At 51.1% G+C, this 18,071-nt stretch overlaps 11 protein-coding genes across 11 annotated transcripts; 4 read left to right on the forward strand and 7 right to left on the reverse strand.

The window, feature by feature from the left end:
• Positions 1–25: 25 nt before the first annotated feature.
• On the reverse strand, positions 26–1,384 carry KL911_002721 (uncharacterized protein; the record flags this gene model as incomplete). The annotated part of the gene is made up of 1 exon (XM_043197822.1): positions 26–1,384. The coding sequence occupies one exon, from the start codon at positions 1,382–1,384 to the stop codon at positions 26–28; it is 1,359 nt and encodes a 452-aa protein (XP_043054319.1).
• An 80-nt stretch (positions 1,385–1,464) lies between these two features.
• KL911_002722 (uncharacterized protein) lies at positions 1,465–2,760 on the reverse strand (the record flags this gene model as incomplete). The annotated part of the gene is made up of 1 exon (XM_043197823.1): positions 1,465–2,760. One exon carries the CDS (start codon positions 2,758–2,760, stop codon positions 1,465–1,467), a length of 1,296 nt encoding a protein of 431 aa, XP_043054320.1.
• A 475-nt stretch (positions 2,761–3,235) lies between these two features.
• KL911_002723 (uncharacterized protein) lies at positions 3,236–4,807 on the forward strand (the record flags this gene model as incomplete). Its single annotated transcript, XM_043197824.1, has 1 exon — positions 3,236–4,807. The coding sequence occupies one exon, from the start codon at positions 3,236–3,238 to the stop codon at positions 4,805–4,807; it is 1,572 nt and encodes a 523-aa protein (XP_043054321.1).
• Positions 4,808–4,826: 19 nt separating this feature from the next.
• Positions 4,827–7,637, reverse strand: KL911_002724 (uncharacterized protein; the record flags this gene model as incomplete). The annotated part of the gene is made up of 1 exon (XM_043197825.1): positions 4,827–7,637. One exon carries the CDS (start codon positions 7,635–7,637, stop codon positions 4,827–4,829), a length of 2,811 nt encoding a protein of 936 aa, XP_043054322.1.
• A 450-nt stretch (positions 7,638–8,087) lies between these two features.
• KL911_002725 (uncharacterized protein) lies at positions 8,088–9,301 on the reverse strand (the record flags this gene model as incomplete). The annotated part of the gene is made up of 2 exons (XM_043197826.1): positions 8,088–9,117; positions 9,177–9,301. The coding sequence occupies 2 exons, from the start codon at positions 9,299–9,301 to the stop codon at positions 8,088–8,090; spliced, it is 1,155 nt and encodes a 384-aa protein (XP_043054323.1).
• A 412-nt stretch (positions 9,302–9,713) lies between these two features.
• On the reverse strand, positions 9,714–10,748 carry KL911_002726 (uncharacterized protein; the record flags this gene model as incomplete). The annotated part of the gene is made up of 1 exon (XM_043197827.1): positions 9,714–10,748. The coding sequence occupies one exon, from the start codon at positions 10,746–10,748 to the stop codon at positions 9,714–9,716; it is 1,035 nt and encodes a 344-aa protein (XP_043054324.1).
• Positions 10,749–10,866: 118 nt separating this feature from the next.
• On the forward strand, positions 10,867–11,679 carry KL911_002727 (uncharacterized protein; the record flags this gene model as incomplete). The annotated part of the gene is made up of 1 exon (XM_043197828.1): positions 10,867–11,679. The coding sequence occupies one exon, from the start codon at positions 10,867–10,869 to the stop codon at positions 11,677–11,679; it is 813 nt and encodes a 270-aa protein (XP_043054325.1).
• A 220-nt stretch (positions 11,680–11,899) lies between these two features.
• Positions 11,900–13,837, forward strand: KL911_002728 (uncharacterized protein; the record flags this gene model as incomplete). The annotated part of the gene is made up of 1 exon (XM_043197829.1): positions 11,900–13,837. One exon carries the CDS (start codon positions 11,900–11,902, stop codon positions 13,835–13,837), a length of 1,938 nt encoding a protein of 645 aa, XP_043054326.1.
• Positions 13,838–13,914: 77 nt separating this feature from the next.
• KL911_002729 (uncharacterized protein) lies at positions 13,915–14,757 on the reverse strand (the record flags this gene model as incomplete). The annotated part of the gene is made up of 1 exon (XM_043197830.1): positions 13,915–14,757. One exon carries the CDS (start codon positions 14,755–14,757, stop codon positions 13,915–13,917), a length of 843 nt encoding a protein of 280 aa, XP_043054327.1.
• Positions 14,758–15,043: 286 nt separating this feature from the next.
• Positions 15,044–16,087, forward strand: KL911_002730 (uncharacterized protein; the record flags this gene model as incomplete). Its single annotated transcript, XM_043197832.1, has 1 exon — positions 15,044–16,087. The coding sequence occupies one exon, from the start codon at positions 15,044–15,046 to the stop codon at positions 16,085–16,087; it is 1,044 nt and encodes a 347-aa protein (XP_043054328.1).
• A 19-nt stretch (positions 16,088–16,106) lies between these two features.
• On the reverse strand, positions 16,107–17,549 carry KL911_002731 (uncharacterized protein; the record flags this gene model as incomplete). Its single annotated transcript, XM_043197833.1, has 1 exon — positions 16,107–17,549. One exon carries the CDS (start codon positions 17,547–17,549, stop codon positions 16,107–16,109), a length of 1,443 nt encoding a protein of 480 aa, XP_043054329.1.
• Between the last annotated feature and the right edge of the window lie 522 nt (positions 17,550–18,071).

Consider the following 18,071-nt stretch of genomic DNA (forward strand, 5'->3'; position numbering starts at 1 on the left):
AATTTGTCAGAAGTGCGTCTGTTATCTACTTACTTCTTCTAGCTAGATACAGCGCAGTGCCTGCCAAAATTGAGCCCACGGCGCCCCATTCGGCCCATCTGAGGATCTGCTCCTGCTTCTGGCTGAATCTGACAGCGTCCGCGTAGCTGATGTCCGATCTGAAGGACACCATAGTGTAGAGGGGAATCCAGTGCTGCGGCATTAATCTGCCCAAAACTCCGTCCAGCTTCTTTCTAAACAGATAGATGGAAGAGGTCACGTCGCTCGACATCTCGTGGTAGTTTCTCAGCGCGAGTTTCAGGATCGCCTTAAGGTCTTCGGCCCTGGATTCCGAGTAGGCGTCGAAGGCGGTGTGTCGATCATGTCTATGTTTTTCAAGCAGCTCCAGCAGAATCCGCACATCTTCAAACCCGCAGTTCATTCCTTGGCCGTAGAAGGGCACCATTGAATGAGCTGCGTCGCCAATAATAATACACTTATCCTCGAAGTTGTATTTGCTGCAATTCAATTGCATCAGCGCGCCCCGCGGATACGTGGTGAAACACTCGATTATCTTATCGAGGCCGATCAGCGGAATAGCATCCTTGAAGTTCTTCTTAAAGAAAAACTCAATGGTCTTGGGCGAGTCGAGCGACTCCACCAACTTCCAGGGACCGAAAAACGTAGACGTGAACGACCCATCCTGGTTGGCCAGGGCAATCAGCATGAACGTCTTGCGTGGCCAGATATGCAGTCTATTCGGGTCGATCCGGAAGCTTCCATCTGGGCCTGGAGGAATGTACATTTCCAAGTAGCACATGTCGATATATTCCTGACTGTAGTTCATCCTAATCAGCTTCTGCAGACTCTGTCTGACCACGGAGTAGGTGCCGTCCGCACCCACCACGAAGTCTCTGTGGTCTCTTCGAGGCTCGCCAGCGTGGACATAGTTGATGGTCACACCGCCATTCACTTGCACGCTAGTGACCTTGGCCTCGAAAATCAGCTCGATTTTGAACTTTGCCGTTGCATTGAACCGCTCAATCTCCTCAATCAGGTTCTGGTTGAGTTTCTTGCGGTCAATGGAGTTTATGGCCTCACCGAAGAGTCCGTACAGCTGAGATTCCTGGTTTCCGTCCAGATCGTGAATCATCCGGCCGTGCATGGGAATGATTCCCTCTAGAACCCGCTCGGCCATTTCCTCGTCCACATATCTCAGGGCCCGGAAACCTCGCTCACTAACGGCCAGATTGATTGACCGCAGACTTGTCTCCTGGGCGGTTCTCGGGTCCGAGCGACGATCATAAAGCGTGACGGTGTATCCCTGTTTGGCAAGACCCAGTGCTACCAACGCGCCAACCAGCCCAGCTCCAATAACCCCCACAGACGCTTGAGATTCCACCATTAATTGTCAGATAATTGTGAAACCACTTTTATTTTAAATTACACTGCCTGAATCGTTTATTTCTACTATATATACACCCTCTAGTTTCTTAAAACATCTCTCAAATAGCCCGACAGCTTACCGGCGCCGGTCTCCAAGGCATCCTTGATGGCAGCAATGTCCTCGCCAATGTACTTCTCTGCGAACTCGGTCAGTCTCTGCTCGATGTCGTCACCATCAAACGAGGTCGATCTTTGATGGTTTGCGCCTTCAGGCTCGCCGTAGTATTGGGAAGACGAAATCGAGGTGGCTCCGTTGTATGCTTGCAACTTCGTTCTGGCCTCCTGCGCTTTCGCCTCATCGTAGGAGCCCACCCCGTAAAATTGATCCGAGGATATTGCCTTTTGGTTTCCGAATCTGGCAGCAACCTCGCCGGAGTACTCCACATCTTTGTACTTTTTCTGGGTGGCTTCGGGAGCAGGGGCGGCGTTCACCATACCAAAACCAAGCCTTGCAAAAGACTGCGTGACATTTTCTGTTGACGCCGTGGTTGGCTTCGGCGTGGCAAGGGAGCCGGTGCTAGCGGACGGTTTTCTGGTAGTGGTCTCTGCCACGGGCTCGGCCTCCTGAGGATCGTAGCCCAATGATTTAGCCTGCTCTTCTTCCTGCTGTGCTTTCTTCTCGAAATCGTCAAAGTCGATGTCTGCCGACACTTTCTTGACGCCCAACTTGGCCTTGCTTCTATTGGCAGAAGAGCCTCCAAGGATGTTCTTCTTGGCACCCAGTCCAGTTTTCTGGACCTGTCTTGGCTTGGATCCAAGCAATGAAGGGGCAGGCTTGTCGGCTGCAGGTTTGTTGGAGGGGGTGATTGGTCTCGAACCCAGGGGCGAAGGGGTGGAGGATGATTTCTCCCATTTACTGAAGAAATTGTTGGAATCGGAGTCGGCGCTGTCCTCAGCCTCAGGTTCGGTAGCTCCGCCTTCCCACTCTAGCACATTTGGGTGGTTTCTGGCATCGAGTTCTGCCTTTTTCTCCAGTTTCTCTTTGTAGTTTTGCGCGATCTGAGATGAGTATTTTTCCTGGGGAGTCTTATTTAGATATGCTGATCCGCCATTCTTGATTAAGAAATCCTTGAAATTGTTGTTACCGCCACACTTCATCAAACGCAACTGCTTGTCTGTCCATTTAGTGTCCAGCACCGATGATTTCACAAACGATATATGCACTCCTAGACTTCTGTGGTTTGCGCTACATTGTAGACAAATAAATATTCCGAAGGGAATCGAGGTCCATGTTGGGTTCTTCGTTGCACAGTCGAAGCACTGTTTATTTGCAGGGTGCTTCTGAAGCTTGGCAAAAATGGCCTTGATCTCCTCTTTACTTGCAAAATCGGACATGGATAGGTACAAATAATTTCGACGTGTCGAATTGTTTCTTCTTTTGTCGCGGGTTAGGTGCCCTGAAATTTTTAGCCGAATATCGAGGTAGAGCGGAAAAGCAGTACAGCATGGCCGTTTCAGTCTGCATAGCGAGACGGTACTGTGCTTCCAGTGGACTTGTACTGAAAAGTCTGTTCTCTCCAAATTTTCTTGCAAATCAAACTTGGTAGTTGGTTGCAACCTTTTGTCAGCGATTACCCGTTGTAGATTTAGTATCTATCCATATTAAATTTCTTAATAATCACCATCAAACTTGAGAGCACTGCTTATTGTATTCCAGCTCTTTTCGAGTCCATGCTCAGCCCATCAGCAATGGACAGGACGCCTTTTAGGTCCTAAACTTTCTTTCTGTTTCAGCCTCACCATCGCTTCACGGCTGTGCAAGAAATTCAGGGTCCAAAAAAATCCTAAATTGAAAAACAAGCACAGATTCATGTCTACCGAGTCATTGGGAAGATCTGTGTCAGCGCAGACTGCCCCCGCAATGGGTACTCTGAAAAGTAATGACTCTGTGGCTGATCATGAGGATAGCAGGAGAAGATACTCAGCGTCTGGACGGAAGCACGTGAAGAGAACCGTTACGACGCCCGGCCGTTTCCAGACTGAAATCAAGATAGACGAACGGTTGATCAAGAAATACCCCACCGTGAAGTCCGAAGCCAGCTGGTTCTACAGGTTTGTTGCCTTCATGAAGGAGATCAAGCACGTCGTGTTTGACGACACACTTGACTTCATTGATGGTTGCTACGCCCAGTTTTGGAAGTGGTCTGTAATGGTGTGGATTATGCAAAAATACGACGCAAACAAAGACAGACGGTACCTCGGAACTCTGTTGCAAGTAATCAAGTTGCTTTTGAACACGAGAACGGTCGTCTTTCTTCCTCTGTTCCCTGTCGGAATCGTGCTCTATGCCAAGAAATCCGACATTGGCGCAGTTGTCACGCTGGTGCTGGCCCTGATGTATTTTGCTAAGATCCTGTCCAACGTTACCGAGCACGCAGAACACCACGTGGGTCCAGCCTTGGGCGCGCTGTTGAATGCCACCTTCGGAAACCTTGTGGAGCTGATCATTTCCGGAACGACTGTGTCGAAAGACGACGCCACGTTGACCATCACTTCGCTCGTGGGATCGATCATCTCAAACAACCTGCTTGTAATTGGCTCGTGTTTCTTCTTTGGCGGCTTGGAGGGCATGCAATTTGCTACCTCTGCAGTGAAGGGAATAGCCAACCACATGTTTTTCTTGGCCTGCATCACCCTCATACTATCTATGATGTCTGTGATTTCGGTGATTGACCCGGAAAAGAGCATCCAGTTCAAGATGAATACATCTCAGATTGGTGCGGCATTCATTTTCCTTGGGTACGCCACTTACCTGGTGGTTTCCACCAACGAAGAATTCAAGTCGATGAAGAAAATAAAAATGAAAAGCAAGCAGGAAAAAGAAGCTCTGGAAGCCCAGCCATTGGACACCGATTCAGACCTGGACAGCGACTCGGAAAGTGACTCTGAATCTGATGGTGAAGACGAGATCTTCCCTCTCAGCGTCTGCTTCATCGCTCTGCTCGTTTCGGTAGCAGGCCTGGGCCCCACGTCGAACTTTTTCGTGGAGTCTCTGAAGACGCTTACAGACGATAAACCAATTTCCAAGGTGTTTATTGGTATGGTGATTCTCCCCTTGGCAGGCTCGCTTCCTGAACACATCTCGTCCTTAATCAGCGCCCACCATAACAATATGGCGCTGTCGGTGTCGCTGGCAATAGGCTCCTCGAACCAGGTGCTGGGCATGGTTCTCCCAATAATCCAGTTCATCTCCTCCCACTACCCCTCGACCGGCTTTTCGCTCTACATCGAGCCCTACGTGGCTGCGTACATCTTCTGCAGCTCTGTGGTGTGCATTTTGTCCCTGGTCCACGGACTTATCTACGGCGTGAACGTGCTACATGGAGTTTTGCTGCTTGCTACGTACGGATGCATTGTCTACTTGACGTTTGCACAGAGTTAATTGGTAAGGTCATTATACATTAATCGAGGTCCTCCTCATCATTATTGGTCAAGAACACCTTTTTCCCGTAGTGCTGATTTTTTGCTGTGATGATCAGCCAGTTCCAGAAGTCTCCTATAATCCTGCTCCAGGTGTAAAGACTCCATGGAAGCCACGTGAAGTACACAATGGTCCACGCCTCCACCGGCTCGTAGCCTGGCGTGTAGATGACTTTGTAAACCAGCTCCAATGACTCCAGCACGTTCCTGTTGCCCCAGAAACTGTATACCAGCATATAGTACGCCAGAACGGCCAGCAGCTGCACAGCAAGCACGCTGAAATAGCCAGGACTCCTGAACATGAACTCGTGCCACGTCTGGACGAGCGCACCTCCAGCACAAGTGTAGGCATGGACCACAGAGGCCAAAAAGAGAGACACGCTGTACACAGGTGTCTTCTCGGACATCCAAGCAGCGCACAGAGGTCCGATTTCGAAGACACGTGACCGAAACGTTGACAGGGCCGTAGCACAGGCGACAGCTGGCAACACCGTCGCCAGCGTGCACACGGAAGGTGTCAGGGCAAGAGCAGCAAACTTTCTGGAGGTCGGGAGCACGTGGAAGCGCACGAATCGGACAACGGAATGAAGTCCTTTTTTCATGTAGGTGACAAGACTCTGCTGCTCTTCGCTGGCCTTGTAGTCAACAAAGTAGACGAAGCAGCGCACTGCTGCAGCCAATGCGACAAAGCCAACAAAGAGCTCGTTTGCGTCCAGAGTTTCTGCGTCGTGATGGAACAGTAACTTATGAAGTATGGTGTCCTTCACCGGCATCAAAACCAGCTTGGCAGACAACAGAGTTGCTCCAAAAACCAGAGCTCCGAGCAGCAATGAGTACGCCCACAAACAGCCCAAAAGTATAAAGATACGCGGCTTGAAGTTAGGAGGCCGGTAGACGATTGTATACGAGGTGATTGAAACCAGCTCCTCGTCTCCGTAGGGGTAGTTTTTCGCCTCAGTCCCATCCTCGTCCTCGGGAATGGGGGCTAACGGCACGTCATTTTTGGTCACGGGAACAAAAAGTTTTCTGATGAAGGAACGAGAGACGTTGTCGTCGTCAGGGGCACGAACGAAGGTTCCGTCAGGGACAAAGCAGCAGGTTGCTTCTGGGTGTTCTTGGAAGTACGCTGCGGTCTCCATTTCCGGAACTGGCGAATTATAGTCCGGCTTGTGGCCCAGGAAACGGTACAACATAGACCTGTACACGACGCGGCCGCGTTCCTCGGGCACATCAGCTCCCAAAATGAACGACGAAAGTCTTAGCAGCGAGCACGCCTGTCTGAACGCCATTTGCCAGTATGCGAGGAAAAGTCTTGCAAACGACGGTTGCATCGCGATGGACCTGACCAAAGGAGGGACGATCGACCAAAGTCCGGAAATTGTGTATCGAATAGGGAACAGCTTGTAAGGAGCAAGGTACTTGAGTCCCCAGGTGACTGCCGCAAACTCCACGGCAATATAGATTGTATAAACGAGCCCCGAAAGCGCGATTCTGGAGATCTGCAACCCAAACGGCTTCATCAAGGCGTCGTGGATGAGCCGGACGTTTGGGTCGTCAGGAGACCGGATGAAAAACAGAACGCCCTTCCTGAGGATATCGCTGCGTGCCATGCTGACAAAGGACGCAAACACGTACATGAAATACGTTCCAAGGCCAAGAACAAGAACGGCGCTCTTGTATGGCGAATTGAGGTCGAACATGGCGAAGAAGCTGTTCTCTGTCAGGATGGGAGCGAGCACAAAGTCCAGTTGCAATCCACAGAAGAAAGGGAAGATCAGCAGCTCAATGCAGAAAATGGAGAGCACCTTCAAAGTGCAAACCACTTCTAGTAGCGCGATATAGATGGCCCGGTATCCACGGGAAAGAGGGTTCACAGGGGAGCATCCGGATTCAAGCAGGCGCATGACCGCGGCGATTATGGAACCAATCGTGAAATAGCCCGCAGCCAAAACCAGCGTCCTCTCGAGCAATTCTGCTTCGGGAGTCCAGTTGACGATATTAAAATAGACATGCTGAAGCGATGAGAAGTCAACGGAAGGCAAATAGGTGAGAGAAATGCTGTACTGAAATGTAAATTTGATGCCAGCCATTTGGGCTATGTGCAACGCCAGCCTGTAGGACAGCGCAACAACGGAGTGGAGCAGGGTAAGAGAGATCATTCCCAGCAACGACGGAAGGAAGTAAAACACACCCAGCACCACAATGACCATGAGCTCGAGGAACCATGCCACCTTGATGAGAAACAGCGGAGTAAGCGAGAATTCTACAAAAACGTTCTCGCCGCCTCCGAGCTGCTGTCTGCGCTGCTCCTCCTGCCACTCTTGCATTTGCTGGATGCGCTGCTCCTCCCTATGGTTTCTGGCTCGGTCGATACGGAGCTGTCTGAGTAACTCGACGCGAGCAAGCCGTTCGGCTTCGTCGTTCTCGTCGACTCCTTCGTCCAGCTCGTCCAGCTCGTCCTGCACGGCAGGATCAGGGGCACGCGGAAAACGTACTTCGGGCCGTCTAGGGACCTCATTTCTTGGCTGCTGGAGCATCTGGAGGATCTTTTGCGCTGTGAACTCGGGCCCAATGTTGTGCTCGACGATCTTGGAAAATCCTTCGTCCTTGGTCACCCACTCGTGAACGGCAACCGTGACAATGATCAAGGTGGCCCCAAATATCAGGATGCGCAGGCCCTTGAAGTAAGAGGTGAACAAAAGCGTCTTGAGACTCGTCGAAGTGAGCCAGCCTTTTGGATCCGGAGCTTGTTTGCCGAAAAGTGTAGACTCCCGTATCGTTTGGTGGGGCATATAGCAGCCCAGCAGATATGTGTACAGGCGAGCTAGAAACGATGTGGAGATCGGTAGTTGCAGCAGGACGAATACCACGCCGATCACAACGACGAGCGCATAGTACAGAACAATCTGGCAGACCGTCTGAAGCGTGTGCAGGATTATGTAAAATGGTGGTCGTTCTGGGGTGTCGGAATCATAAATTGTCTGGAAGGCGTACTTTGTATGGCAAATATCGCACGTCTGCTTGTGCGAGTGTTCAAGCCACGACATCAAACAATCCTGATGTATATACTTGATCGACCCGCGGCACTTACACGGGTGGAACAGCGGGTCTTCGGGAGTTCCTTCACACCTGCAGATTCGACACGTTTGTTCTTCCATGAGGAAAAATGTGATTAGAAATATTTTAGAGCGAAACAGGATATGTATAAAAAAAAAAATATATATGTATATATATGGCTTTATCTAGTAAGAAGAGTCGGCGTCATGGCTGCCGGCACGAGTGCTGTTCATGCCGAGTGCCTCAATGGCGGCCTCCTGCGCTATGTCGTTGATCAGCTGCTCTGTGTCTTCTTCGCCTGCCTCTTCGTAGACTTGCTTCGAGTTGCGGAAATCGAGCATTAATGGACGGATGCACGCCACGCCGGTGTCAGTCCGGAAGTGTCTGCGGAGCGCGTCCGGACGCGCAAACTTCCGGTTACACCCCCAGGTGGTTTTCCCGTCGCTCAAAAGGCCTCCACATTTGAGCTTGTCGTTTTCGTGCAGTTTCTCGTGTCGACGTCTGTCGTGCGACCTGGCGAACGGTTTGGAGCAGTACTTGCAAGGGAACGGCTTCTCGTTAGAATGCGTCTTCTGATGCGATTTCAGGTTGTACGGCTTGGGGAACACTTTACCGCATATCCGGCATGGGTAAACTGCTCCCGACTTGGACGTTTTCGTGGACGCGGCTGTTTTGCGGTCGCTGAGTGCTGGCATACATGTCTGCGGCACGGCCAGAGGCGATACGCGGGGCGAAAGCTGACCCCTCTGCTGTGGCAACTGGTAAAACATATCGCCCGGCTTGCCGTATTGGCTCGGCGTTCCAGCTGACTGTGTATTGTAGTAAAGGGGCGGTGAGAGGCCGATACAGTCCACCGGATCAGACAGGATGAATTCCTCGTGCTCGTACAAGTAGGAGGGAAGTACCGAGGATGGCTGCTGCTGGGTTTCGGGTGGAGTCTCTATGGAGAGTATAGGCAGCTTGTTGTACTGGTTTTGCGGAAAGCGAGCATTTACGTGACTCGTCGACATCTGTTGCATATCAGACAATCCTGGAGGAGTAGATGCCATTCCGAACTTCAACATGAAGAGCAGTGCCGATTTTTGGGGCTCTCGAAGATATCCTAGATTTATATAAACAGATAGATAGTTGTAGGTGGAGATTTGCAAGATAGCTCGATTTTTATTGTCATGCGGCCCGGATGCATCATGCAAACTGAGTCGTAATAATTTGGTTCTGGAATAAACCACCGTGCGCGAAGGGGCTAGAGTGTTGACAGGGCCGGAAGAGCCAACGGGGCACGCGGGTTCCGGCCTTGAAACGTCAAATGTGCTTTTTTAAGACCAAGCTGACACGGTCGGCTCGGTCTTTCAAAGTTGCGCACGCAATATGACATCTCGTGTCTGCACTCAGCCAACATTTTGTCTTGGCAAGCATATATGCAATTCCTCGGCGTTTGCCAGCCAATAGAAAAGTTTGCAGGTTCCGGAAAGGGAATACCGGCTCGGAAGGAGTGAGAACAATGCCAAAACTCCCGACAACACCCTCGCCAGAGCAAATTACACCAAAACGTGCATGCTCGCTGATGTACCTCGTAGACAAAGAGAATGGGCGCAAACATCACGCTTTGGTGGCTAAGTCGGCGTTCAAGTATTTGCTCGGGTTTCCCAAACAGGCAGGAAACTAAACTCGCTAAACTAAAAATAGTCCGTAAAACCGGTTCTCATTCACCGGGAAACCGAGACCAACATACAGCCCCAGCCCACTGCAACATCTCGACGCGCACCAGTGCCTGTGACGTAGTTATAGGTGTTTCTCCTTTATTTATACATCTAATTCCCGTAAGTTTGTTTAGGGAATGGGAAAGAAGGTCCAATCTCCTGGATCGACAGCTTAGCCAGCCAGTGCCCCATGTCAACAGACGTAGCAAGATCCTTGTTCCGGACCAAGCCGGCAACAAAACCGGCAGCAAAAGCGTCACCCGCTCCGTTCGTGTCGGTCACTTTCGAGGCCTCCAACGCGTGCACAGGGTACTCCCTCACGGCAAAGTCGCCGTTCTCGTAAACAACCACCAAGGTGGGGTCGGTTCCCTGCGTGAAAACAACAGTGCGCGGTCTCTTGCCATTGACTTTGGCCGATTTGGCTACTGTCTTGGCAACAGAAACAAGATCAGAGGCGTCAAAACCGTTTGCTTCGGCAAATGCAGCCGCCTCCGACTCGTTGCAGATGACGTAATCAACGTACGGCAGAACGCGCTCCAATGGCTCTTTGAAGAACTGAGGAATGAACGGAGCAGAGAAGTTGAGCACAAACGGCTTGTTCTCCTCAGCAGCGTGCTTTCCAAGCAGCTCGATGGCATCTGGAGAGACAGTCAGGTGGAACCCACCAACGTAGAAAATCTTTGCATTTTTCACATGCTCCCAATTTTCTGGCTTCTCCAGATGCGACGGCTTGAAATGGTTGGCAGCGCCCAGATCGGTGACGAGCGATCTGTTGGTACCATTGATCAAGGCGGCACATTTGCCGGTGGCAATCTCGTCTTGCACCATGTAGGCGGTGGCGAGGCCAACAGATTTGTTGGCCTCGATGAGCTTGTCGGCATACTTGTCCTTTCCAACCGAGCCAAAGTAGAGCACAGAGTTGGCTGGCAAAATGTACTGGGCGCCTCTGGCGGTGTTCTGAGCGGCACCGCCAGCGATCAAACGCACATCAGGACGGGCAAGGGCCTCGTCGAAGATTGGCATGTGCTTCTCCTCGGCCAAGATAGCGTCATTCTCCTTGAGGCCGTAGTTGTCAAGGTACGCTTTGTCAACATTCACCTGCAAATCGAGCAGCGGGTTTCCCAAACAAACAAGATCGAAGGCCATCGTAACACAGAAAGTTTTTCTTCGGCACGTTCTGAAATCCTTGGTGTACTTTTTTTTGTATTTTTTACATCAGCACCGATTTCACATTTTATTTGTTGGGCCAAACACGTTCGAACTCATGCTCTATATTGACCAGGACCCATTGCTTAAATACAACCCGTACCTGGAGTCGGCAACGACGCCATTTCAAAAACACTGGCATGAAATCGTAGCCAGCGCTTTGTTCTACCATGCAATCACCATGGCCGCTCCGCTGGTAAACACCGCGATCTTCGGGGAGCACTACACCAGCATCACCAATAAAAAACGCAAACTGAACTTTGACATCCACATCACTGCGTTCGTGCAGTCAATCGTGTCAATTGCCCTGTGCATCCCGATGTTCTTCCATCCATACTTTAGATCCGACCCGGTGTTTGGATCCTACGACTTTGCCGGACTGACCGCCGCGCTCACCTGCGGCTATTTTATCTGGGACCTGCTGTACTGCTGCTTGTTCCACTTCGACATGTTTGGCCTGCCGTACCTGTTCCACGCAGGTGCAGCGCTTACCGTGTTCGGTACGACCTTCAAAGGGTTCTGTCAGCCGACAATTCCTTCGTTCCTGATCTTCGAGGCTAGCACGCCCTTTGTCAACGTGTACTGGTTTGCATCGAGACTGCCAAAGGGGGCGGTCAACGAGAAACTGTTTATTGTGAACGGCATCCTGCTAATCGTCTCGTTCTTCTCGTGCCGGATCGTTTGGGGCATCTACGCTGCCTTCCGGACTTTTGACATCTGCTTCAAAGTGCGTGACCAGCTACCGTCCGGCATCCTGCCCGTCACTATAGTGCTGAACGTCGGCCTCAATATGCTCAACATCCACTGGTTCTCCAAGATGGTGCTTCTAGCATACAAGCAATTTGCAGGCTCGGGGCGGAAACAGGAGTAGCTGGACCCACCCATAATACCCACCACACCCGTGCACCATCTACCCCACAAAACATCGCGCAAGTGGTGCTGGAATTTTCCAGAAATTGCCTTAGTATGGAGAAGGTACCAGCAACCGTCAGTTGACAGCAGAGTTTCCATATGTTTCCATCGGATGTAGCATTTTTTGTGTATATAAAGCGGGTCTCGTACCAGGCATTTTTCCTCAGTATTAAATCAAGATGTCCAAAGCAGTCGGAATTGATTTAGGAACAACGTATTCTTGCGTGGCCCACTTTGTCAACGACAGAGTCGAGATCATTGCCAATGATCAGGGTAACAGAACCACGCCTTCGTTCGTGGCCTTCACCGATACTGAGCGGTTGATCGGTGATGCTGCCAAGAACCAAGCTGCGATGAACCCAGCCAACACAGTCTTCGATGCCAAGAGACTGATTGGTAGGAAGTTTGATGATCCAGAAGTGCAGAACGATATAAAGCACTTCCCGTTCAAGGTCGTCGAGAAGGGTGGCAAGCCACACATCCAGGTCGAGTTCAAGGGTGAAACCAAGGTGTTCACTCCAGAGGAAATCTCGTCTATGGTGCTAACCAAGATGAAGGAGACCGCTGAGTCGTACATGGGCACCAAGGTGAGCGACGCTGTCATCACTGTTCCTGCCTATTTCAACGACTCGCAAAGACAAGCAACCAAGGACGCCGGTCTGATTGCCGGTTTGAACGTGCTCAGAATCATCAACGAGCCAACCGCCGCTGCCATCGCCTACGGTCTCGATAAGAAGGAGCAAGGTAAGGGCGAGCAAAATATCTTGATTTTCGATCTTGGAGGTGGTACCTTCGATGTCTCGCTGCTGTCCATTGACGAGGGTATCTTTGAGGTCAAGGCTACCGCTGGTGATACTCACTTGGGTGGTGAGGACTTCGATAACAGACTGGTCAACCACTTCGCCAACGAGTTCAAGAGAAAGTACAAGAAGGATCTAACGAGCAACCAAAGAGCTCTGAGGAGACTGAGAACTGCCTGCGAGAGAGCCAAGAGAACTCTTTCGTCCTCCGCGCAGACGTCTGTCGAGATCGACTCGCTGTACGAGGGTATTGACTTCTACACCTCGATCACCAGAGCCAGATTCGAGGAGCTGTGTCAGGACCTGTTTAGATCCACTTTGGACCCAGTTGAGAAGGTCATGAGAGACGCCAAGCTCGACAAGTCGCAGGTTGCCGAGATCGTGTTGGTTGGTGGTTCGACAAGAATTCCAAAGATCCAGAAGCTCGTCTCTGACTTCTTCAACGGTAAGGAGCCAAACAAGTCCATCAACCCAGATGAGGCCGTTGCCTACGGTGCAGCTGTGCAGGCCGCCATTTTGACCGGTGACACTTCTTCCAAGACCCAAGACTTGCTTCTTTTGGATGTTGCTCCGCTGTCTCTCGGTATTGAGACCGCTGGTGGTGTGATGACGAAGCTGATTCCAAGAAACACCACCATTCCAACCAAAAAGTCTGAGATCTTCTCGACCTACTCGGACAACCAGCCAGGTGTGCTCATCCAAGTGTACGAGGGTGAAAGAGCCAAGACCAAGGACAACAACTTGCTTGGTAAGTTCGAGCTCTCTGGCATTCCACCAGCCCCAAGAGGTGTTCCTCAAATTGAGGTCACCTTCGATATCGACGCCAACGGTATTTTGAACGTGTCCGCTGTCGAGAAGGGTACCGGAAAGTCGCAGAAGATTACCATTACCAACGACAAGGGCAGACTCTCCAAGGAGGAGATTGATAGAATGGTTGCCGAGGCCGAGAAGTTCAAAGAAGAGGACGAAAGAGAGGCTGCTAGAATTGCTGCTAAGAACGGTCTGGAGTCCTATGCTTACTCCTTGAAGCAGACTGCTTCCGAGAAACAGTTCGAAGAGAAAGTGGACGCTTCCAAGAGAGAGTCTCTCAACAAGGCCATTGAGGAGACGATCTCGTGGCTTGACAACAACCAGTCCGCCACTACCGACGAGTACGAGGACAAGCGGAAGGAGCTTGAAGGTATTGCTAACGACGCTTTGAAGGACTTGTACGCAGCCGGCGGTGCTCCTGGTGGCGCAGCTCCAGGCGGCTTCCCAGGTGCTGGCGGAGCTGCTCCGGGCGCTGACCAGGGTCCTTCTGTCGAAGAGGTGGACTGAACGATTCATGACGAAGTTGGTTAATAATGGAGGTTAGATGGTTTTTATAGGAAAATTTAATGGAATTATTATATGTGCTACTCGACTTCCTCGACTGTGGCCCGCTTGGTGGCCACTTTTGTATGTTTTTCCGACTGCGACGAAACAGCTGGTGGCTGTTTTTGTTCTGATGCGGTCTTGCTTTTTTTCTTCTTTCCCTTCCCTTTAGGGTCTTCCCATGCGTAGAGCGGCACGAAACTGTCAAAGAACCCGCAATCGTCAAAGAGACGCGGGAAGAGCCAGAATTGCGAAGGAAGAAACACGAGTGTGAACACGTAGATGATTAGTCGGACAATGGCGAGCGCAAAGAACAAACCGATCAGGCCCAACAGGCCCGTACTTAGGTACCAGACACCTATTCTCATCCAGAATGGCCACAATGGGAACAGGATCACGGTGAAAATAGCCACAAGGCCCAGCAGAGAGTACACCACAAGGTACGGGTTTGGGGGTGTGAAATTCCACACAAAGTATTCGTCTGGCTGCAAGACAGCCTTCGTAGTCGACTCGAGACACGGAACGCCCTTTTCGACCTTGGCCTTCTTTTGTTTTGCTTCCTGTGTCTTCAGCTTCTTGACCGGCTGGATGAGCTGGTTCTGGATCATCAAAATGAACAATCGCTGTGCCTGTGCGTTGTCAGCAACAACAGGAAGTGAGGGCTGTTTGGCCTGTTGTTTCTTGTACTCATCGCTCAGCAATGCCCTTATGCATCTCTTGTACCTGAAGAAATCCTGTTTTTCCTTTGTGTTAATGTTGAAGCCCTGTCTCTGTTTCAGAATCTTGTGATGGCGCAGATACGTAGCCACAGTGACCGCCACGGGGTCCTTCACAGCCGGAGGAGTCAGCTTCTGCGTGTCGGATGGCCCTTGGAGTTGATTCATTGACGACGAGTTTTTTTTAATTTAGCGATGTGTTTGAGCAAATCTCGAGATTGAGCGCCGCACGACCAGACTTACGGTAGCTCTCGAACAGTGTCCGGCAGACCATGTAGGACAGAGATTATGCGAGGGACCATCTACTGAGTGTCTGTATCGACCTGCCCTGTCGTTCGGTGGCTGGCAGCGCACCGAAAAATTTCTATGGCAGCGTCGCAGGGTATGCACGTATTAGTCATGCTGGTGCTATAAGTGCGCTTCTGGCCAAATAATTAGTTATCGATTATTTAGCATGGCGAAGCTTAACGTTGCAATTGTCGGTACTGGTATTTTTGCCACCAACGCCCATCTGCCTACCCTTCAGAGGTCCGAGTATTTCACTCCTTACTCGTGTTTTAACCGGACCAAGGCGAAGGCAGAGGAGTTTGCCAAGAAGGACCCCAGCATTCAAAAGGTGTACAACAGCCTCGAGGACGTTTTCGAGGACCCGGAAGTCGACCTAGTGGACGCATTGCTGCCTGCCCAGTTTACTATTGACGCATTGAAGCTGGCAGTCAAGCACAAGAAGAACATTGCGCTGGAGAAACCGTTGGCCGCGAATATGGAGCAGGCCAAGGAGTTTGTCAAAATTGCCAGTGAGAACCCCAATGTTACCGTGTTCATCTTAGAACACTGGTCCTATTACAAGGCCATCCAGGAGCTCAAACAGGCTGTTTCCAAAATCGGAAAAGCGTACTCTTTTACCTACCATTCGACCGGACCTTTCAACTTTGACAATGCTTATCTGTCCACGTCCTGGAGACAGAAGCCAGAACACATTGGCGGATTTCTTTCTGATGGTGGTGTGCACCAGCTCGCTCTTCTGACCGGCGTGCTCGGCGAGGTGAAGACGGTTTCTGCTCGCACGAGACAGATCCGCGAGCAGAGCGGCACCGACGACATTGCGTACGCACTCTTGGAGACCGAAGGCGGCCAGATCGGCACATTTACATACGGATCGGCGTTCGGCAATACCGACAAGAGCTGTTTCTTCGAGATTCTGGGCGACAACGGATCCGTTCACTTCGACTTCAGTCCGGGCAGAGACAGAGCGATCATCCTCAAGACTGGCGGACTCACTGCGGACACTCCGAAAAGCACCGAGACAATAACCATCCAGGACGAGTTCCTGAGCACAGACAGAGAGTTTGAGGTTTTAGGCGAGGCGCTCACCACAAAGGACAAGTCCAAGATCATCACGACTCCAGAGGTGTGTTTCCACCATCTGAGCATTGTGGATGCCATCCTGAGAAGCAGCAAAAATAATGGTTCGCCGGTAGAGGTTATTAAGCCCTAATTAGTGACTATGTATTAATTCACTGGTACCACTTCCATCTCATGAACTGTAGAACAGCGCAACTCACAATACTGACGCCCAACATCAGGACCAGCATCATGTTGGAGTACTCGTACAGTCTCGCTGCGTCGGCTGGCCAGCCCGAGTACAATGCGTAGGTGGCAGTGACAGAGCCGAGGTTTCCAAGACCAGACACCAGCGCAGCCGCCACCGCCGTGCCGACGTCTCCGTAAACAGGCAGCATGATCTCGGACGACATGGTCATGGTGATCGGCACAGTTGGTCCAAGACCAAAGCCGGCAATGAGCATGCCGGCATATCTGTGCCAGAACCCGTGGGCATAGGTTGTGACAATCATCCCCACGATGATGATCAGGGTGCTTGCGCTGAAGAGAATCGGCCTAGAGCTCTTGAACTTGTCCGCGAACGGTGTCACCAGCAAAATGCCTCCAAGATCGAAAAGCCAGATTGGAGCATACAGCAGCGAAACATTGATACCAGATAAGTTTGGGTTCAAGGCACTGATGAGGGTGGTACCGAACACAGCAAGGCCAAATCCGGTACCAACAACCCCAAAGTACATGATGACCAGCGGCCAAGTTCGCAGATCGGTGATGACCCTGACCACGTCCTTCCAGCCCCAGGTCAGCTTGGTGTACCGCGCCTTCATGTCCTGTTCGTGGAGACGGCAGTTTTCGCCGGTCAGAGGCTGAGGCGAGCGGAAGAAGACAGCCACCTTCTCCGGCAGAAAAGACTTCCTGCGGCCGGCCAGGTGCGCCGGTCTATCAGGAAGCCACCAGATTAAGGTGAAGCCAACAAAAATGGTAATGGACCCGTAGACGATGAAAAGCCACTTCCAGCCCTCCATGTTTCTCGTCATATCCATCTTCTGGAACCCGGCGGCAACCAGACCAGCGGCAGAAGCGCTCAGCTGGGCAGCAGTGAAATAGTAGCCAATTCTGCGCGCTGTGCGGTGTTCTGGGTACCACAGAGAAATGTAGTATGTCATACCAGGCCACACGCCTGCTCCTGCCACACCGGAGAAGAAACGGATAGCAATCAGGCCCTCTGCGTTCTTCAAAGCGGCGTAACACGTGTAGAGCAAACCAACACTAACGACCATTCTGCTGAGCCAGACTTGAGGAGACATTTTGGTCATGGCCAGGTTCATTGGGAGATCAAACAGGATAAAACCCACGTATTCCAGCGCAGAGGCAACAGACGTGTCGTGAGCCGACAAATGGAGAGTTTGCTTGAGCGAGTGCCCAGCCTCAAAATTCATAGTCAGGGTGTTTCCGTATGCAGATCCTCCAAAAGAGGTGAGGAAGTAGAGACACCACAGGGCAGGGATGATCCGGAAGTCCAGATGCCGGTAGACCCGGTCCAGCCTCTTGTCATCGACAGGGGTGAGGTCCTCGACTTGCTGCGAAGCCTCGGTTTTGGTGCTCGATTCGACGTCCATATTGCTATACCATTTTAATTTTTCAGCCGGGCTATTATATTGATAAAAAAATCGTCTAAGTCATTAATTTTTCGTGCAGAATGAATCACTGGAGTCATTTGCACAGCCGGGCTCCCGTGCATGCGACGGTGCAAAATTCAGCCAAGATTTGGCCTACCTGTCTGGTTTAGGAAATCGTATCTAGGACCTTGTGATTGAATCGCTGCTCCATTGTTCGCTGAGATTGTTTGTGGTCACCTCCACCGCCTGTTGAGGCCCCGCGTCGCACAATCGTATCAGTCATACTTTTGTTGAACATTCTAGCAGATGAAATATAGCTCAACAAGCATCGGATGATGTGATTGGCGAGCATCCATAGGCAGACGTCCAGGCTCCCGCTTCTGTTGGAGAATATGGCGTCGAAGCACGCGTTCGGCCACTGCCAAGTTAAACCCAACATAATTATGCTGGAGGACCTGAACTACCGAAATTAGAGCTCACAAGGTCAAGAAAACCCATAATGCGTTTCCCGAAATTCTTTTG

This window comes from Ogataea haglerorum (genome assembly GCF_019207285.1).
Source record: "Ogataea haglerorum isolate 81-453-3 chromosome Unknown 81-453-3_NODE_7_length_556738_cov_96.333754, whole genome shotgun sequence".
Classification (NCBI taxonomy): domain Eukaryota; kingdom Fungi; phylum Ascomycota; class Pichiomycetes; order Pichiales; family Pichiaceae; genus Ogataea; species Ogataea haglerorum.